The sequence below is a fragment of the Diospyros lotus genome, chromosome 1 (assembly GCF_014633365.1).
Source record: "Diospyros lotus cultivar Yz01 chromosome 1, ASM1463336v1, whole genome shotgun sequence".
Taxonomy (NCBI): Eukaryota; Viridiplantae; Streptophyta; class Magnoliopsida; order Ericales; family Ebenaceae; genus Diospyros; species Diospyros lotus.
Window position 1 is genome coordinate 48,911,076 of NC_068338.1, and position 19,559 is coordinate 48,930,634.

Below are 19,559 nucleotides of genomic sequence, written 5' to 3' on the forward strand. Positions count from 1 at the left end.
TTGGCCGATCGATTATCTAACTAGCGGCTTGAGATACTTGATTGCTTCATTTGAATCTTAGACTTACTCTAGGCAAATCTTGTCACATGTTTCAACTTGAAGGTGTTTCTATGAAAGGAAAAGGGAATTTATTTGTTTCATGTGCGAGTGACATTGAAATTCATGTGGTAAAGTCAATTTTCGACCTCCTATGTAAAACATGTTTGCCATAAAAATATTTTCTACAATCTGTCATCCAAACACCAGAAAACATATAAAATTGTGCCAAAACAAACAGAGCCTAAAACTACCTTTCAATAAGTCCTCCTGTCTGAACTGCAGTCTGCTCTGTCCATTAGCCATTTGAAATTTGAATCATCACGCTATATGGAATGCATGCAACGTAACAGTCTCTCGTATTTCTCTTATGCTCATTTGAATACAATGCTGAATCTTGAATACTATTAAACAAAATTGATTATATATTTGTATTCCAAATCTCGTTCTATCCTTTCTCAGATCTCATACGACAGGCTTCTACCATTTACAAGGCCTAAAATGAAACCCATGCGTTCTCAATACAACAAATATTACTAGAAACCTCAACACCAATAAAGTTAATTAGATATAGCTTATGTGCAATAACAGCAATAAGTTTAGCTGTCCCTGGCCAGTGCATCTAGAGCCAGTTTGGTGCCATCTTGCTGGCTGGAGGCTCTGAAGATGGACTGTCTGAAACTTTGGCAAGTGATCGATATTGCAATTTCACACTCTCTGCATTGTCCAATGTCTTCACAACATACCTGCATGGCTTCCTTGTGAGGATCTAATTAAAACTGGAGCAGAGACTGATGAATGCAAGGAAAGAAGCATTTCTAGGAATGCAGATGATATTGCGACCAGAAATTAGCAATACAGTTATGGCTTTATATTTTTGGGATGAACAAGAGCTGGCTGGGGAATCTGAGCTCATCAGGACCAGGCCCAACCACAGGCCAGCTACCCTTATGGTTCGGCCAGGGCCTAGGCCTGGGTTCAGAGGATCTGGCTACCCAAGGCCATCTCATAATTATTTGACTGTTCGGGGTCTGGATGTAAATGTTTTGAGCCTTTTTTTTTTTTATTCCTTCCACCACCCTTCTTCAAATGGTCCATTCTTTTATGCCTTTTTTTTTTTTTAATATTTTACTTGCCTCACTCCAACATTTTCCACACATCCCTCACAAATCTCTATTCTCAGTTCTACTTGATTTTTGTCTCTCAACTATCAGAAGTGTTATCCAACTATAACCCTCCTTCAGGTTGAGAGAGTGCTCTCAACACTGAATTGCTCATATTTTTGAGGTACAAGCTAGGCTACACAGATTTCTTAATTGCATAAGTTTTCCAACCATTTAAATTAATGTAATTTTACTTGCTTTAGGATTGTTTAGTTAATTTTTAAACATTGCAAACAAATTAATCGGTTCACCTTCCACACATGGATCATAACTTGGTTTGTTGTACGAAGATGTATAATGAATCCCGGTGCCACTCTTAAAATTAAAGCTCCATTTTAAGTCATTAAATAGACATATGAGTGATGCATCATCTAATGGTCCTAGTCATTTAAAAGGTCACTTAACAAGGCATATATAAATTCAGAAAAATTTAGATATTAGAGAACAGAATGCAAGTGAACAGAGGGTCAATTTTATAATGCAACTATTTTTTTGTACTAAGGCACATCAGCACAGATCAGACAGAGAGTAAAGCAATTTTGAAAAGAAAAAAAAAAAAAACAGAACATAGATACAGACAAAATATGGCAGAAAACAATCATTTCCTGATCCATACATGCAAAATCCATAATCAGTAAAATGAAATGCTTGGGAGATGACTATCATATGATACAGCATTGTTTAAACATGGGAAGTAAAACCAATTAACATAAGACTGGAAATGATAGAGGTTTCAATAACCTCATAACTATAATGGACAGAGTAGAGAAGTGACTAACCATCCATTTAAGCATTGTGTTGTTACTATAGCCTCACGTCCAACGAAACGTTGGGGTGTCCTCTTGTTACCCTGATTCATTTTCTTCAGTAATCATAACTTAAATTGTAACTACATATAGACAGGAAATCAGGGTCTTAAAGTATACCTTTATAATAACACGGTCAGTAACAGCAAATGGGAACTGAACACCTCTGCCCCTCGAATGATCAATGGGCACTGAATCACCATAGGCAACTTTGTCCTACATTAAGCAGAATAAAATTTTTAATAGTGATAAACAACTTAAAAGGGTAACAATTGCTTGCAGGTTCATCCGCGTTGTATGGGCTAGCTATGACTAGCAACCTGTTAAATGTTCAAAATGGCTAATGAGGAAGTCCAAGAAAAGACAATCAATTAGACACTAAATGAGGTATGCTTCTGCACTACTTTTGCTTATACTACAACAACAACTACTACTAGTTGGCTTATGTTCGGATGAAATGGAGTGATAAGTTGGGAAGCAAAATTCCATGTCTGTTAGTTCATTATTTGAACGTTTTTAGTACGTGGAGTATCATTCCTAGCATCTTCCTAACCAGAATGAGATTGCTAAACCAAGTGGGATTCTCATTCTTCACCCACGATGCACCATATAAAACTCAATCTAGTCATAAATGACCCTTGCAAGAACAATCTATTTAATTGGAGAGATGGAAAGCAGAATGCACCCAAACTCATTAATGAACTCTTCCAGCCACCACATTCGCGCATACTGCAAGTGATCAGATGCAGTTTTCCCGGTCTACCTGCTCAAGTGAGCACTTGCAAGCAACAAGAACATACATTGTACAAGATCACTCACGTCCCAATAGGAGGAACCAAAGTTCCCTTACTCCCCTCATTCTAGTTGGAGGTCTTACATCTTTACTATTGCATGAGCTTTAACCTCCCCTGAATGAACAATCAAGAAAGAAGGATTTCCACTCCCTTGCCCTGGCAGTGAACGTGACCAGATTGGTTGATCAACCTGATCAATTCAAGATTCTTTAAACTTAAGAAGAGCCTTACATTTTATTATACTAGCAAAGCAATAGCTAGCACCCAACCTATTGTTGAATTTCTTGAGAAGCCCATATGGTCAAATGGCAGTGACACAAAAATCTTGTTTATCAGTTACATATTCATATTAGTGAGGTTCTCTTTTCTCATGTTTGATTCCTCCATTGCGTCTAAAAATAACCTTGGACTCCTTTTTCCAAATTAAAAGGAATAAAGAAGGTTAAGGATGCCGCAGTTTCAGCTTCAAGGATCACAATTGACAAACCTGTTCAAATCTATCTCTTCTTCTTTTGGATGAGCGGTGAACCTGTAACTCTTCTTCCCGGCGGAATGCCTGGACAGCAGCACGGAGAGCTACATAGGTACAGAAAAATATAAAAAGAACATACAAAGATAAGTCTTTTCCTTCCCAAATTTTATTAGCTTAAACAATTTGGCAATCTTTGATAGCAGAACAAGTGATTTTGATAGAACTCGTGGAATAAAAGAAGCAAGCTAGAAGATATTGGAATAAAGCTCAGTGCAAGATGATGATGAATTAAAAGTAGCATGCCCTATCCACACACATGCATAGATTAGGGGTAATATGCAAAGATAACACTGAAGGGAAAATATGCATTTATTCATGCTAAATTTGGAAGTACTATTAGTGTAAAACGAAAAACAACAAAAAATGAATGTGCTAATGCGTATGTAAAAATCCGTGCATATGAGTTGGGTCATTTTGTTCTTTTTTCTTTCCATTGCAAGACACCACCTGATAGGATTACAGCTTGATATCTTGTTTTTTCTTTCCCTAGAAAAATCTTTTTCTCAATCTAAACATAGCCAATAATCCACAAATTAATAAATTCTGAGTGTGCTTCACAAGATAGGAACTTTGTTAATTTAAAAGTGGTTAAGCAAAGACTAATTTATATCAGGACTTGCAATAAATTGGTTCACTGCCATTACATAGGTTGATTTCCTTAGGTGGCTTTTCATGATTGCAATCCCAATATTGTTTTTTCCCCCATAAATAAACAATTTGTTAATGAACTGCCAATAATGGAGCAAAACCCAATTCAAAAATAACTAGAATAACCAATAAAGATACTTGCCAAAAATTCATATCCAAAAAGGGCACAAACAAATAAAAAAAAAAGGAGAATCTTCCATCAAGAACAAAAAAGGGAAACGAGGATAGTTCCCATAACACTGTTTGCCTCCCTGCACCCTTAAAATCTGTCTATAATTACACTCCTTCAATATGAACCATTAAACATAAACGACATGCTTGTCCAGGCATATCTCAGATCCAATTAGGGCAATTCCTAGCTCCAAGAACAAAGGATATTCAAAACATAGGTTCTGGCATACAACCATAAAACTCCAAGAAGGGAGAGAAGAAAAGGCTCCAAATGTCATGAGCCAGCATGATGTTCAAGAAGAGATGATAAATGGACCCTCATCCATCTTCCACATAAAACACCAATTCGAAACCACCTGCTCTCTCTTTGTCAAATTGTCAGGAGGGTTGGCCCCATGTAAGCTCTGCAAATAAAGAAGGCCATCCTACAATGGGTTTTATATCTCCACAACATCTGCAGGCAAGTCCACTCTTCCATCATCACAAAGATGCTCATAGAACAAGCTAATAGAGAAGCCCGCTCCTTTCGAACAGAAGCTAGATCAAGTGTCCTCCTGCCCAATCACCAGGTGCTCACAGAGAAAAATAAAACATGCAGAACAGGAATCTATTTCCCAATTCTTATAGCTTCATGAGAAACCACTCCTCCAAGTTATTTTAAAGAGTCAACTAAGCATTTCTCAATTATAAGTCATCGACTGCATGGATCCTATCTTGCTATTCTGCTTCAGTGAGAATCATAATCACGATTAAGGCACGATACTACATGTCATTTTTTTTCCCTCTCAACCGTCAACTCAGTCACCCTCTTCTCCCAACACTATCCTCGGTGTATTTTTTCATCAAAGCACATTGATCCCACATTGGCAATCCACTCCAACAAGGTTATACTCAATTAAACCATGGTATAACATGTCTTTTGTTTATTATCTCAACAAAGTGTTATAGCTTCACTTGATGCTAGCATTACCCTTAATGTGAATAGTCGCTAACATAAAGGCCAAACAAAGCACTTATTGGTGTTAATTGTACACATCCAAACATCAGAATTGATTTTATGCCATTTTGTCCTCATAGATGTTATATCAATCATCTCACGAAACTTCTTTCCCCAACCCTATCTCTCCTAGTTCTACCCTACATGCAACTCAACATCCTCGTCTCATCTAAATTAATCTGAGGGGTTCAGCAAAACACTTAACCTGGTGCCACTCTCCCTATCAAGGCCTGTTGAAATGTTCTGTTATATATACATATACTGTGCACTGTTTGCATATCTGGGAGGTACCAAAATTCTCATTGCATGTAATGAAAGTACAGAAAGAAAAATCTTATAAACATTTGATGCATATGTGAAATGTTTTCTCTAGTTTTCAACATGGGAGGACATATAGACGCCCCTTTTTGTTTCTGCTCCAGCAAATTTAACATAACTCTATTAAATGTTATTTCTTAAAATATAACAATATTAGACATATTTGAGAAATTCACTCCACCACTTCATACCCCCCCAAACAGGTTGCTCACATTACACTCTTGAACTAATAAAGACATCCAGCTAATTTAGTGGCTTCCATCCTCAAGCCAAAGGAGTAGTCTAAGGAATATCACCTGTTATCAGTAGAATATGCCTCTCAGCCTGATTTTGGGCTAGACTCGCACTCTGCAGATAATTGCAATAAACCATAGGTTTTCAGGCATTGGATTCTACCCATGTTTTCGTTACTATTCAAGTACATCACTAAATTATGATTACACGTGCCTCTAAAAGATACAGCATTGCACATTGCAGTATCTATAACCATTATCAATCTTAAACCATAAAACATGTCCCTGCACCCAGACCACCTTATGAATATATCCCCAGTAGGACCACATATCCTTATGATTGAATCAAGATCTAGAGACATATTCGGGCACCTGAAACATGCAGGACCACAAATCGTAGGATATTGTCCCCACTTCTAAAGATGTAGGTTGTGACCACTTCTTTCGCTTTCTATTTTTTGAAAGAATGCAGAAAATTTCAGGGCTTTTTTCGATCCTATTAAACAATTTAAAACCATGCATCAAAGCTACTGTTATGCACGAGACACAAAATTCCTTTCACTGCTTTTGACACTGTAATTCCCTATAAACAACCAACCCAAATAGAAGGAAAACTTTCTAGTGCTGCGCTGAATCTGTAGATTAGTTTTCTTCTTCTTCAAATGTCTCTTAAGGTCATTCAACAGGAAAGGGATAAATAAAACAACGGCACTGAGAAGAGATGAGCGGTATGAAATGTGCTAGAATAGATCCAGTTTCCCAGACACTATATAACTTTCTTTTTCTAACTTCTTATAAGCAATTAGGGAACATTTGCTTAAAATATGGGTCACTGATCTAACATGAACAGTAAAACTGAGTGATAGTGTCACATATTATGTATGGATGCAAAAAATTGAGCTCCAGTGAAGTTGGAGCATCCTAGCTATGTTGTGCAATACAGCATTATAAATTAACTTGCCATCGACAAAGAATATGAATAAGCAGTCAGTGATGTTAGTATATGAAATTTATTTACTAGAGATTGGATACTCACAGAGATTTGGTGACACTGACTCTTCTGATACTGGTTGAGAACAAGTATAGCAAGCTTTCTGGAAACAAATTGAAAATGAAAATCCAACATCCCTCAAATCAGCAAGCTAAAGATGATGTCAATATTTTAGAAATCAGAAGGTCAATTTGAATCAATATATTGCATATTTCATGATCCTTGCAAACATATTTACTCAAACATGCACCTCTTGTCTTAAACAAGGGCATCAATAAAAACTCCGTGGTTGATCTTCTGAGAGATATATGTGATGCAGAACAGCAAAAGATTGCAGAAAATTTAAGAAAGAGAGAAGAAATTGGGGAAGAAAGGAACAATGAGAGAGAGAGAGTCAACATATTTCTGTATTCAATATCAGAAGTGTTAATTTCCTAATACACCATTCGGCCATTTATAAGCTAAAATCCAATCATAAGTAAAACATGATTGACATAATAATAATTATCTCAACAAAATAAATAGAAGAGAAAACTACCTAAAAGATAATGTCTAAGAATCTAAAATCTAAATAACTTGTGATAAATAACTGAATATCCCATCATAATTACCCTAACAATAATTATCCTAAAAAATAAATAAATGTCCCAAAACTCAAATGAAACCTAATTCAAATAAAATCTAAAACCTAATATCAAACATTAAAATTTAATAATTCTAACTCCTCATCAAGGTGCCTCCAATTTATGTTCCTCACACCTTTGTTATTTGTTAATCATGACAAAATAAAAAAGATCAAGAACATTCGAGGTACAAATTTGCTGGCATTGGAGATGGTCTCACTACATGCTAATAACTAATGAATATAAGGAGGAGCGATTTTGCACCACATTGAAGGTTCTAAAAGAAATAGAACAACACCAGAAGGGACACAGTGATGAAGTAAAAGAAGACATAATTTCAGTAGCCTTAACCTGTTGCATTAAAATTAACTGAGACAATATTTTTAATACATCCAACTGGGAAAAACATCTTATCTAGCTGGGCTGGACCTATGTTTCCTGCACAGAGTTTGTTTACATGAAATGAGCATATAAAATTTATTCCATTTTTCCATAAGGTGTATAAAATTGTTTTTCCATCACCACTTATTGTCTTCTAAGATAGTTATCATTAACCCAAACAACAAATCACATGGTAACCTCCAGCTGGCAAAGCACAAACTCTGACACATGATACAGATACAAATAGAAAACTTAACATGATAACATGTTAATAAAAAAAATTCTGAAATATTGGGGACTCAACAATAAATAAATATAAAAATTTGTATACGTATACAAGAATAACGGTTCAAGCTGAAATTATTAGGCATGCAACAATAGAAATAAAAAGAAAGAAATAGAAACAAGGTTATTCCTAATACGATCAAAGTGGCTCCTATAGAAGATAAGGTATGAGAGACACAATTAAGATAGTTTAGTTATGCAAGAAGTAGATCAATGGAGACTCCTGCCAAGGGAATGGATAGAACAAATAAAGTCTTTACCAAATGGGGTAGAGGAAGGCCACCAAAAAAACTTAGTAGGTATGATATGAGTTATAAGAGCATTATAGAAGATATGGCCATAGATCGAAATGATTGAGGAGTTAGAATTCATGTAACCGACCTCACCCGGCGAAATTAAGGCTTGTGATAGGATTCCAATAGAATTCCAATACAATCCAATATCAATATATTCCAATCCCTTTCAACAGAAAAACAAGAAGGAAACAGGGCATTCGAGAGGCCCTAACTCTCCCAATTCTCTACCAAAAGCTCGCTGTCCAATTCTCCATCTCCTATCCTACTTATACCCCCTTCCCATGCTTTCCTAACAGAATTCCCCATTCACACTGCTGATTATTCCTTCAGCAGTGTGGATTACAACTTTACCCCTCCTTCCCCATGCGCACATGCTGGTTGTTACACCTGCATGTGCGGTCCCCTTAAATCCAGCCTCAAGCCTTCAGTTGCTTGTTACGCCTATGATAGGTTTGTTGCACCGGCGGCCTATCAGCTTGATATATATACATATATATCATGTATACATGAATGAATTAACATTTTTTCCATTTTATATATAAAAGATAAATTTATATTATGTGAAAAACAATACAAAATTTGATTTCCACTTTTTATGTACAGAAAAGAAGCATGAATAAAACAATTGTAATACTTTTTTTAGAGAGTAAATTTTGGTTTTAAATCCTTAAAATATGAATCATGCAGCACCAAGAGAAGAATAACAACAAACTTAAAAACTAAACTCAAATCAATTTTCAATTTCAATTTCAATAATCAAAGTCTACCTAATAATACATCTTAAAAGGATTTATACAGACTATAAATCCTACCTAATTAGGAAACATGTCAAAGATCAACCTAATTAGAATGGAAATATGATCTTCCCAAGACTACTTAGGAAATAAATAAACAAAATGAATAACATTTTCTAAAACAAATAAACAGAATGTGCTAATTAATATCCCTCAAAAATAGTTTATTTCCTTATCCTCCAACAATGAAAGCATAAAAAAGAAGCATTAATATGCAATGCTCCATGTTCTTTTTATTTCCTGACTAGATTGCATATTGTTACTTGGTAGTGTTAGAACATTTGTACTAGATTAGTGAAATAGATATCAGGAAATGTTATGCAAAATAGTACTGGTTATATTCTGTTTAGTTGGTTAGGAAAAGTCTTCTAGAAGGATTGTTTCTAGAAGGACAGCAGGCCATTTTGTTAGGAGTATCGGTCAGTTGGGGGTGTTATTTTCTATTGTTGTAACTCCCGCACCTATGGCTTATAAATAGGTGTTGGGAGGGGGCTGTTGGGCGGTACTTCATTTTGTGCTTTATGCGGGAAACCCTATCTTGAGAGCGTGAGGTTTTGAATGTGTGTTTAGAGTGAGGCGTGTATAGCTGTGTATTCTTTGGGTGGGGGAACTCTATAGTTTTCAGGATATATGGGCTATGAGAGAGTTCTATTAGGGCACATGTAAACCTATACAAGATAGTGAAAAGTGAAGGCCAAGTCAATCTGAACGTAGGTCTCAATTTGAGACTGAACCAAGATAATCTTGTGGTGTTCTTAATGTTGTTTTCTGATTCTTTGGTATTATGTTTCGTAATACTCATTGTTGTGAGGGTTCGTGAGTCTCTATTCGTGTCTTCAAGAGTGTGAGTGTCCTAGAGAGTATTGCGGTTCTACTTGAACAACTTGGTATCAGAGCTTATAATCTCTAAGGCATTCAAGATTCTTCAAGAAACTCAAGGAGAAAGAATCTAAGTCTCAAATTGGTATGGCGCCAATTGCATCTAGGTATGACATCGATAAATTCGATGGGACCAACGACTTCGGCCTATGGAGGATCAAGATGGAAGTTCTCCTCTGCAGTCAAGGCCTAGAAGGGGCGCTAGAACAAAGAGGACAAGGCAATAGGGTCGTCAATCGAGAAAGAAACACTAGTTCTAACAGCAGAACAAAAGGAGACTCAGGTGGAGATCAAGAAGAAGGCTATAGCCTTCTAATTCTGAGTCTTGGAGACAAAGTTCTTAGGGAAGTGTCAAAATTGAAGTTTGCGGCAAAAATCTAGAAAAGATTGGAAGAATTATACCTCAAGAAGACTCTTTCCAGTCGGTTATTCCTCAGGGCCAGGTTCTTTAATTTTAAAATGCATGAACATTAGAAACTTCAGGATCATATAAACGATTTTAACAAACTATGTTTAGATTTAGAAAACATAGACGTAATATATGAGGATGAAGACAAAGCCCTAGTTCTTCTCTATTCATTACCTAAGTCCTATGAGAATTTTGTAGATATTCTCCAGCATGGTAGAGTAATAGGGGCATTAAACTCTAAAGAATTAAGAATTAAAATGGACAGTAAGACTACTCATGGTGACGCTTTAACAACAAGATCAAGAAGCTCTAAAAGAGACCAAAAGAATAGAGGAAAATCAAGGTCTAAGTCTAGGACTAGAAAAAGGTATAGTGTAGCAAGAGACCGGCAGCCTAGAAACCGTAGGCCGCCTCAAAGATACAGTAATTCTGACCTAGTTGCTTGTGCCTTAACCAGTGCAGCTGAATCTATAGGCGAAGAACCCCTCACCTATGAAGAAGCAGTGTCCTTTAACGATGTTGATAAATAGCTGGAAGCCATGAGGTCAGAAATAGCATCCCTTAAGAAAAATAATACTTGGAAATTAGTTGAAAGGCCAAGAGAGCAGCGAATTGTAGGCTGCAAATGGCTCTTCAAGATTAAAGAAGGGGTTGGAAATAATGCTAAACCAAGGTTCAAGGATAGGTTGGTAGCTAACGGGTTCACTCAAGTGCCGGGCATAGACTTTAATGAGGTGTCCTCTCTAGTTGTGAGACACGCCTCTATAAGGATTTTATTAGCTATTACAGCCCAATTGGATTTAAAATTGGAGCAAATGGATGTTGCAACTGCCTTCCTTCATGGGGGCCTTGAAGAAAGGATTTTTATGGATCAACCAAAGGGTTTTGAAGCTAAGGGAGAGGTGGAGAAAGTATGTCTTCTTAGGAAGTCATTGTATGGACTTAAATAGTCCCCAAGACAGTGGTACCGAAAATTTGATTCAGTTATGATAAACCAATGATACCTAAGGAGTTCCTATGACCGCTGCATATATTTTAAAGATGTCACACCTAACTGAATCAAATTTTAAACATGCTTATTAAACAAAGGTTGAAAGCTGAGTTTGAGATGAATGAATTAGGTGAGGCAAAAAAAATTCTAGGAATGGAGATTTCTAGGGATAAGCATCATAGGAAAATCTGCCTGTCACAAAAATCATACTTAGCTAAGTTGTTGTCCAGATTTGGGATGTCAAATGCAAAGGTAGTTAGTGTGCCTTTTGCATCTCATTTTAAACTGTCCTCGGACCAATCCCCTAAGGATGAGGAAGAGAGAAAAGAGATGGCCCATATACCATACTCAAGTGCAATAGGCAGCCTAATGTATGGTATGGTCTGCACAAGACCCAACTTGGCACATGGAATGAGGGTCATAAGTCGGTTTATGACCAACCTAGGTAAACCTCACTGGTTGGTAGTTAAGTGGATGTGTAGATATTTGAAAGGTTCTATAGATTATGCTTTGACTTATAATGGTGCAAATCTAGAAGATCAACCTATAATCCTAGGATATTTAGATGTTGATTATGCTGTCGATATTAACAAACATAGGTCCGGTTATGTCTTTAGGTATGGAACCCTACTATTAGTTGGAAATCAAGTCTCCAACATGTGGTAGCATTATCAACTACCGAGGCTGAGTACATAGCACTTTCAGTAAGGAGGCTATGTGGCTAAAGGGATTAGTAAGTGAGCTTCTAGGTGTAGAGGTTAAGACCACTTTGATGTGTGATAGTCAAAGTGCAATCTATCTGTCTAAAAACCAAGCTCACCATGAAAGGACTAAGCATATAAACATAAGACACAATTTTATCAGACAAATTATTGAAAATAAAACTGTGATTTTAACCAAAGTGGCAGGAGAAGACAATGCAATGGACATTTTTACAAAACCTGTATCTACAAAAAAATTGAAGCATTGCTTAAAGCTACTGCAACTCGGTCAATGAAGATGCAGTGTGAAGTGTGCAGGATCTTGAGGAAGGCCTAATCCAGTGCAAATGGGTGGAGATTTTTGTTAGAACATTTGCATTAGGTTAGTGAAATAGATATCAAGAAATGTTATCTAAAATAGTGTTGGTTATATTATGTTTAGTTGGTTAGGAAAAGTCTTCTAGAAGGATAACATGCCATTTTGTTAGGAGTATCGGTCAGTTGGGGGTGTTATTTTCTATTGTTGTAACTCCCACACCTATGGCTTATAAATAGGTGTTGGGAGGGGGTTGTTGGGTGGTACTTCATTTTGGGCTTTATGCGAGAAACTCTATCTTGAGAGCGAGAGGTTTGAATGTGTGCTTAGAGTGAGGCAGGTATAGCTGTGTATACTCTGGGTTGGGGAACTCTATAGTTTTCAGGATATATGGGCTATGAGAGAGTTCTATCAAAGGCACATGTAAACCTATACAAGATAGTGAAAAGTGAAGGCCAATCCAATCTGGACATAGGTCTCAATTTCAGACTGAACCAAGATAATCTTGTGGTGTTCTTGATGTTGTTTTCTGATTCTTTGGTATTGTGTTTCGTAATACTCATTGCTGTGAGGGTTCGTGAGTCTCTATTTGTGTCTTCGAGAGTGTGAGTGTCCTAGAGAGTGTTGCGGTTCTACTCTAACAGGTAGCAACAATATCATTACTCCTTCATGACTAGGTCACGAGTTTGAATTGTGAAAAAAATTCTTCCGAAAACAAGGGTAAGGCTGCATAACAGAACAACCCTTCCCCCAACCTTCTCTAAGTAGTGAGCCTTGTACATTGAGTATGCCCCTTTATGAGATTCTATGTTGTTAACTTACGATGTGTTTCAAGGGTATATTAAGTAATGGACATATGTTCCCATGATAAACACATGCGCTCTCCAAGTGCCTACAGAGTGCTGGTTTTAAATAAGAAAAAACTGTTAGCACAAGTTTGGAATATTGAAAGAAGCATGTTCCTCAACACCTGAAAAGTACTAGTCTCCTACACTGATATGCTCTCTCTTGAAACGCATCACTGCTTCTTAACTTCCATAGATTTTTTTTTTTTTTTTAGCAGAGATAACTTCCATAGATTTGATTAACATGAAAAGTCAAGAATTCTTCTCATTAGTATTTGTATTGCCTCCATGGCATGTGTCTCAGCAGACTCAAGGTTACAGGAAACATAAAAAGTGTTCAGTTGTAGTACTTGCATTACATTCCAAATGTATCATATCACCTCTAGTAAGTATTGTTCTTCTCTTCATGAATAAATTTTGTTCAAAGAAATACCATTAGCCAATGATATGAAGAATTCTGATTTATGATTTTGAAAACCAAAAACCATAATCAAATATAAACTGAAAATAAAGGTCATCTGCAATTGAATATGTCAAAACTGCTTTACCCATCTCCACACACTTAAATGTTCTCTGTTTATTAACTCATGGATCAACACTAGGTGGTATGTCCTATCCTTCATACATGGTAACTCCCTTTCAAAAGCTGATAAACAGATCAATTTAGTGTAACGAACATGTCTATAACTCACCATTCTGATAACCTGCTGTACTCCACCACCTCCAAAAGAATGACCACAAGGCAATATCATAGCATCATCCATAAGTGCTCCACTGTACATCCGGAATCATTCAAAAAAATAAAATAAAATATTTTGCTATAAATATTTAATAGTAATTTATTCAACTAGCATATGATAAACACTATAAGCAACAGTAAGTTACAGGTATAATTCCCGCACACCCTAAAAATTTTTGGGAAACTGATCCCCTTGCAGAGAAAAAAAAACTCAACCAATAGTGATCTATCTTTTGAGTAAGAGAGATGTATTAAAGAGATGCCTTAAGGGGTTGAACCCTCTGTATACAGAAAAGGAAAGAACCAATGATTATATAAGTAGGAATCCAATCACTAGTCAGCCAACAACCATGCAAAGGAGAAAGAACAAAAAAGAAGCATCAACTCTCATCCAAGAATGAAGAGCAACAAGGGGTGTTTCTCTTAGCACATGCAAAGGGCTCTCTAGACCATCAAATCTGTCTATTAGAAGGGTAAACCCTGCCCCGAGAGGAGAAAAATCAACAAAAATAGAGAAAAAGACAAACCCTAAATGAAAAACTGCATGGGGCAATGCAGCAGTAAACGATTCATTAATCCCCTGCTATTCTTGCATGAAAATGTCACTCTATTGTTATCTCTTTCCTTGATCTCAAATTATTAGGCATGAGAATGGCTTGATAACTGTTTTTAGTAAAGGGCTTGCTTTTCCCTTACTAATCAAGTGGCAAGGTAAGGTGCTATTCAATGAAGGAAACATTAGGAAAGTGGATCAGGGAGCTCTCTTCCCGCTGGAGTCCCTATCTCTTAAAGTCCTATCAGACTTCCGATCCATCCCTTTTTGCCAATTGAAGAAAGCCAGCTATGGTCTCAAACAAGCTAGAAAAGCCCTTTCTATCTTATTAGTAAAGTGCGTTCAAGCAGTCTACCCAAAGAAGGCAACTTTGGGAGGGCACTTGATCTCCATATCATGTTTCAAAATAACAGATTTTAATGGGTCATAAAGCTCACTGTCTAATCAGCAGGCTAAAATGGATCCCTCTCCCAAACAGCACAAAACCGTTTGTGCTCCGTTTAGCCTGATTGACTGATCATAAAGAATAACAATAGTGAACCTCCTATTCTTGTAGTGGATGTGTGACCGTATAAGAAAAGACAAAATAAGAAATGAGATTATATGTAATAAGATTAGAGTGACACCTATTATCAATAAGATGCGAGAGTCACAATTAAGATGGCTTTAAACATGTGAGAAGATAACTGATAAAAGCTCTAGTAAGATGAATGATGGAATGGAAGAAATTTGTAGCAAAAGAGGGAGAGAAAGACCTAAGGAAACTTGGTGGGAAACTCAAAAGGATTTATTTGGACTAAAAATTTCCAAAACTACTTGGGAAGAAGTAAACAAAGAAAAGAATAAAATATACTAAAACAAATAAATAAAATACACTAATTAATATCTCCCAAAAAAGGTTTTGTCCTTAACCTCCATCAGTGATCCCCTATTTTTCTTGATGGCATAACTTGGCTTTGCAATTCAAGACTAAGATATTAACTCCATGGTGAAATTTTTCATATGCTTCACGTTTGCTCCGTGTTTGGACCATCAAGGGGAGATTCATCTTCTATTCATCCCTTTTACAGAATTCTTTTCAGCAGTTTTAGATGTGTGGCTTGCAGTAGATAGATAGGGTAATTTTGGTTTATCTATTTTTTGTAAAGAATTTGACCTATTAAGGGGATTTTGTTTTATGATGCTTGTCAAAAAACAAGAATGAGAAGTCCTTAACAAGAGCACACAAAGGCCTCAAGGACTACTACACATATATAGAGTGCTATTCCATTCCATAAAAAAATAATTCAGTAAGTTAGATATCAATAAGGAAAACAATGTTGGTATATTCTAAGGATAGGAAGTTTAAAAGTAAATTTCATCCTGACCCCCTGTGGATTTGGGTCATTTTTACTGACATCCCAAATGGTTTATTTTCAGTATTTTTTTAATCCTATGTTTTTTTCCAAAACAATCCCTTTTGTTATGTCAAAATAAACCAAATTGACCCGAAATACTAAAGGTAACCACACAGAGCATTTATAAAAATGGTCCAAAACACAAAAGGTCTGGGTGGAATTTACCCAAAGTATAACTACAAACATGTCATTCATAAGCATGCTTGGGGGAAACAAACGTAAAATATCAGAATCATACATGTATATATTACTCAATCTAAAAAGTTTCACTTATTAGAGTTATTTGGCATGTATCGTTCAATCCTGATTAGCAATATCATCAAAAGTCAGAAGTTTACCAAGTCTCAGACCAAAAGAGTCAGATACTTCTTAGATTCAAAGTGCATATTGTACATGCATGCCACTGTAACAAATATTTTTCTTGATAATGAAATGTCAACAACCTCTTAGGGAAAAAAAAAAAAAAAAAAAAGATCATCAACCAGAAATAGTAAGAAGAAACATGATAGAATGAATTTGATACAAGATTTTTTGTGGCAACACAGTCATGATTGTGCTGCCACCCCTAACCCGCTCCAATTTCCCCTTCATAGATCCCACAAAAGAATTTGCAAGAGATAATGAGGTTTGATATAGTGCATCTCAATAACAGAAAACTACAGACAAGGGTAAGAATTCAGATGTCATCACCACTCCACCACCCAGCATAATGAAGTAAGTAGTTCAATAAAAGCCAAGTGAACATTTAATGTCTTAGCTGACTATTTTTATGCACAAACTCATTTCAGATAAAGCTCATTTTCATATATTAGTTAATTGCATCAAAACAAGCAAAAACAAAAACAAAAATCAACTAAGGAGGAATTTTCAAGATACTTACGTCAGAGGATCCGAAAGGATGGCCCTCAAAGACTCTCCGGATTCACTAGAAAAGAAACCCTCCTTTCTCCCATTAGACCCACATCCATTTTCAACTGCTACTTCCTTCTGCCCACTGCCTGACCCCTCTGGTCCCTGGATATACGGTGAATTGAACAAATCTCCATCAGAGTCTGCAAGTGTAACTGCATTCTGGTACTGACTAACACGTCCATGTTGATGATGATCATTAGGAGTAGTTCTCGTAGTATTGCTGTCATTTCCAGACTGCATAGCGTTACCCTCCTTAATCATTAATGCCCTATTTGGTCCAACTGTGACACAACACCACCATATAAGCAATACTAGCCTTAAAAACACTCAATAATTTGGAAACTCAAGTAGTTATCTCCATTCCTTACCATAATAGGAAGAAAGCGGTTTCGACTTTGCATTGCCAATTGTATCCGCATTGCTGTGCTCGCTGGTGTTGTTACCATTGCTATTCTTGTTATTGACAACAACAAGCGCCGGAACTTCACCTTCCCCTTCATCGACATCCTCGTCGTCCCCATCTTCGTCGTCGTCGTCCTCCTCATCCTCCTCGTCGGATCCATCGCCGCTCGGGGTGGACGAAGCCCGGCCATTCCCGTTCCAATTGTGCCCGTCTTGATGATGATGCTCCTGCTGGTGCTGGTGATGCTGGTGGTCATCGGCGGCGTACATACTCCTGCGAAACTCCGCGGCGCCTTGCGTCTGCAGCGGCTGAAAGTACCGCTCGCCGAGGAAGCCACTGAGCTCCCGGGTCTTCGGCGCAGGATCGCCGACGCGGCGCTGCTGCGGCGCGCCGCAGCTGAAGCGGAGCCCCTCGTCTTGGAACACCAGCGGCGAGCCAAGCCCGTGGTCAAGCCGCGGCGGCGGGACTAAGCCCATCTCCTCCGACGTCATAGCCTTAACCCTATAGCAATTCGATCACACGGAAAGCGATCTCTCTCTCTCGCTCTGAAATCAACGAATTCGACTAGAGAAACAAAGATAGGGCTTCGGTCAGCCCATGATGGAAGGTTTCTGAATAGCGAACTGATTGATGAATATATATATATATATATATATATAGGGTTTTTGAAATAAGCTTTTCAACTGGGCTGCCTACTTTTTGTTCACTTGTTGGCCATTCTAGGCGGAGATGACGACTGATGGAGAGACATTTGACACTTCCTAGGAAAGCAATTGCCGGAAGGGAACGACGTCGTAGTTTCAGAAGAAATTCAGCTTGCAGAAACCCACATTTCACCGCTGTTCATCAACTCCGTCGGGCCATTACTGCCTTGCCTTCCCTTCCTCCCTTGCCCTTCCCGGCCCCTTTCTTTTATTCGTTTCTTTTTTTTAAAATTGAATAGTGAATGATATTCCGTCCTATGTATTATTATCGTCATGTCGTACTGTGCTAGTGTTATGCTGTATTTTATTATATTGTATTGTTAAAATAATGTTAATAAAATAATATTTTATTACTAAATGTAGTGCTGTGGTTATTAATAAACCTATCATTAGGTTAGTGTTAGTGATTAATTATTGATAACTTTTAAGGTAAATAGTATATACTATGAATTTTGGTTATTTAATTTCAACAGTATAAATTTAAAAATTTTCTTAACTAGTTACTCAACTTTTTTAAAATTAGTCACCTTGCCTTTTGGTAAAGTCAAAATTTAAAAAATATATGATTAATTTATAACTAAACATGACAACATAATATAAATTTTTAAAATCATAACTAAATACTAATTATACTTTTTATTTTGATTCATAGTAATTTGGTTAAATTAGATTTGATCTTTATTTATATAGGGCTGCATTGAGCCTAACATTTTTGTGTTTGTAGCTCGATTAATTAAAGAGTTTAACTTAAAAGACCTCTAGACTTGACTTGTTTTGTATTGAGATTAATTTTGATTTTTTTAATTATAATATATTATAATTTAGAGTTTAAAATTTTGATAATCTATTTAATAAAAATAATATTTTAAAAATTATATAGATAATATTATTACAATGATAATTAAATGAGCAGCATGATTAGAATTTCAATTGAAAATACGAAATAATCTTTATAATTTTTATAAATTTATTAAAATAGTGTTGGAAGTGGAATTAATTGTTAAAATAATTTTTTATTTCATAATTGGATTTTGTATTTAAAAAAATATTTGTATATCTCATTAATTAATTAAATAAATACATATATTATTATAAAATTATTAAAAAACGGATTAACTGCTTAGCTTATTACGGCTCACGGGCTTCTGGCCAAGCTAGACCCAAAATTTTGTGGATTTACGGTTAAATATTTTACTTAGGTAGCAATAAACAACGAGGTCGTTGTAGTATAGTGGTGAGTATTCCCGCCTGTCACGCGGGTGACCCGGGTTCGATCCCCGGCAACGGCGTTTTCGCTCTTGAAAATGACATGACTCATTCCTTATGCATTTTTTACGGTTAAATATTTATTGAGGTAGCAAGTAGCATCGAAGTCGTTGTAGTATAGTGGTAAGTATTCCCGCCTGTCACGCGGGTGACCCGGGTTCGATCCCCGGCAACGGCGTTTTCCAAGTGGAAGATGATGTGGCTCATTCCTTATGCGTTTTTTACGGTTAAATATTTACTGAGGTAGAAACAATCATCAAAGTCGTTGTAGTATAGTGGTAAGTATTCCCGCCTGTCACGCGGATGACCCGGGTTCGATCCCCGGCAACGGCGATGTTTTTTAGTTAAAAATGAAATAAAATTTTAAAATATAGAT

General features: G+C 36.6%; 1 protein-coding gene and 3 non-coding genes across 5 annotated transcripts; 3 read left to right on the forward strand and 1 right to left on the reverse strand.

The window, feature by feature from the left end:
* Positions 1–427: 427 nt before the first annotated feature.
* LOC127794520 (U-box domain-containing protein 62) lies at positions 428–18,121 on the reverse strand. 2 transcript variants are annotated; one of them, XM_052325716.1, is made up of 8 exons: positions 17,179–18,121; positions 16,779–17,091; positions 13,902–13,983; positions 6,735–6,840; positions 3,287–3,375; positions 2,126–2,221; positions 1,979–2,049; positions 428–782 (listed from the first exon to the last, which is right to left on the reverse strand). In XM_052325716.1, the coding sequence occupies exons 1-8, from the start codon at positions 17,702–17,704 to the stop codon at positions 659–661; spliced, it is 1,407 nt and encodes a 468-aa protein (XP_052181676.1). In that variant the 5' UTR covers positions 17,705–18,121; the 3' UTR covers positions 428–658. The 2 variants fall into 2 exon arrangements, with proteins under 2 accessions (XP_052181676.1, XP_052181748.1); XM_052325788.1 differs by having other exon boundaries at positions 6,735–6,792; positions 17,179–18,118.
* Positions 18,122–19,134: 1,013 nt separating this feature from the next.
* On the forward strand, positions 19,135–19,206 carry TRNAD-GUC (transfer RNA aspartic acid (anticodon GUC)). The gene has a single exon. It is a non-coding gene; the product is annotated as a tRNA-Asp (tRNA).
* An 83-nt stretch (positions 19,207–19,289) lies between these two features.
* TRNAD-GUC (transfer RNA aspartic acid (anticodon GUC)) lies at positions 19,290–19,361 on the forward strand. The gene has a single exon. It is a non-coding gene; the product is annotated as a tRNA-Asp (tRNA).
* An 83-nt stretch (positions 19,362–19,444) lies between these two features.
* Positions 19,445–19,516, forward strand: TRNAD-GUC (transfer RNA aspartic acid (anticodon GUC)). The gene has a single exon. It is a non-coding gene; the product is annotated as a tRNA-Asp (tRNA).
* Positions 19,517–19,559: the final 43 nt, after the last annotated feature.

Bases quoted from the DNA above. Each gene is read 5' to 3' on its own strand.
- LOC127794520 (XM_052325716.1), bottom strand. From the start codon at position 17,704: ATGACGTCGGAGGAGATGGGCTTAGTCCCGCCGCCGCGGCTTGACCAC. The intron at 3,376-6,734 runs GTGAGTATCCAA...GTACCTATGTAG, and splicing joins GTCAGTGTCACCAAATCTCT to CTCTCCGTGCTGCTGTCCAG. The intron at 2,050-2,125 runs GTATACTTTAAG...AAAATGAATCAG, and splicing joins CTGACCGTGTTATTATAAAG to GGTAACAAGAGGACACCCCA.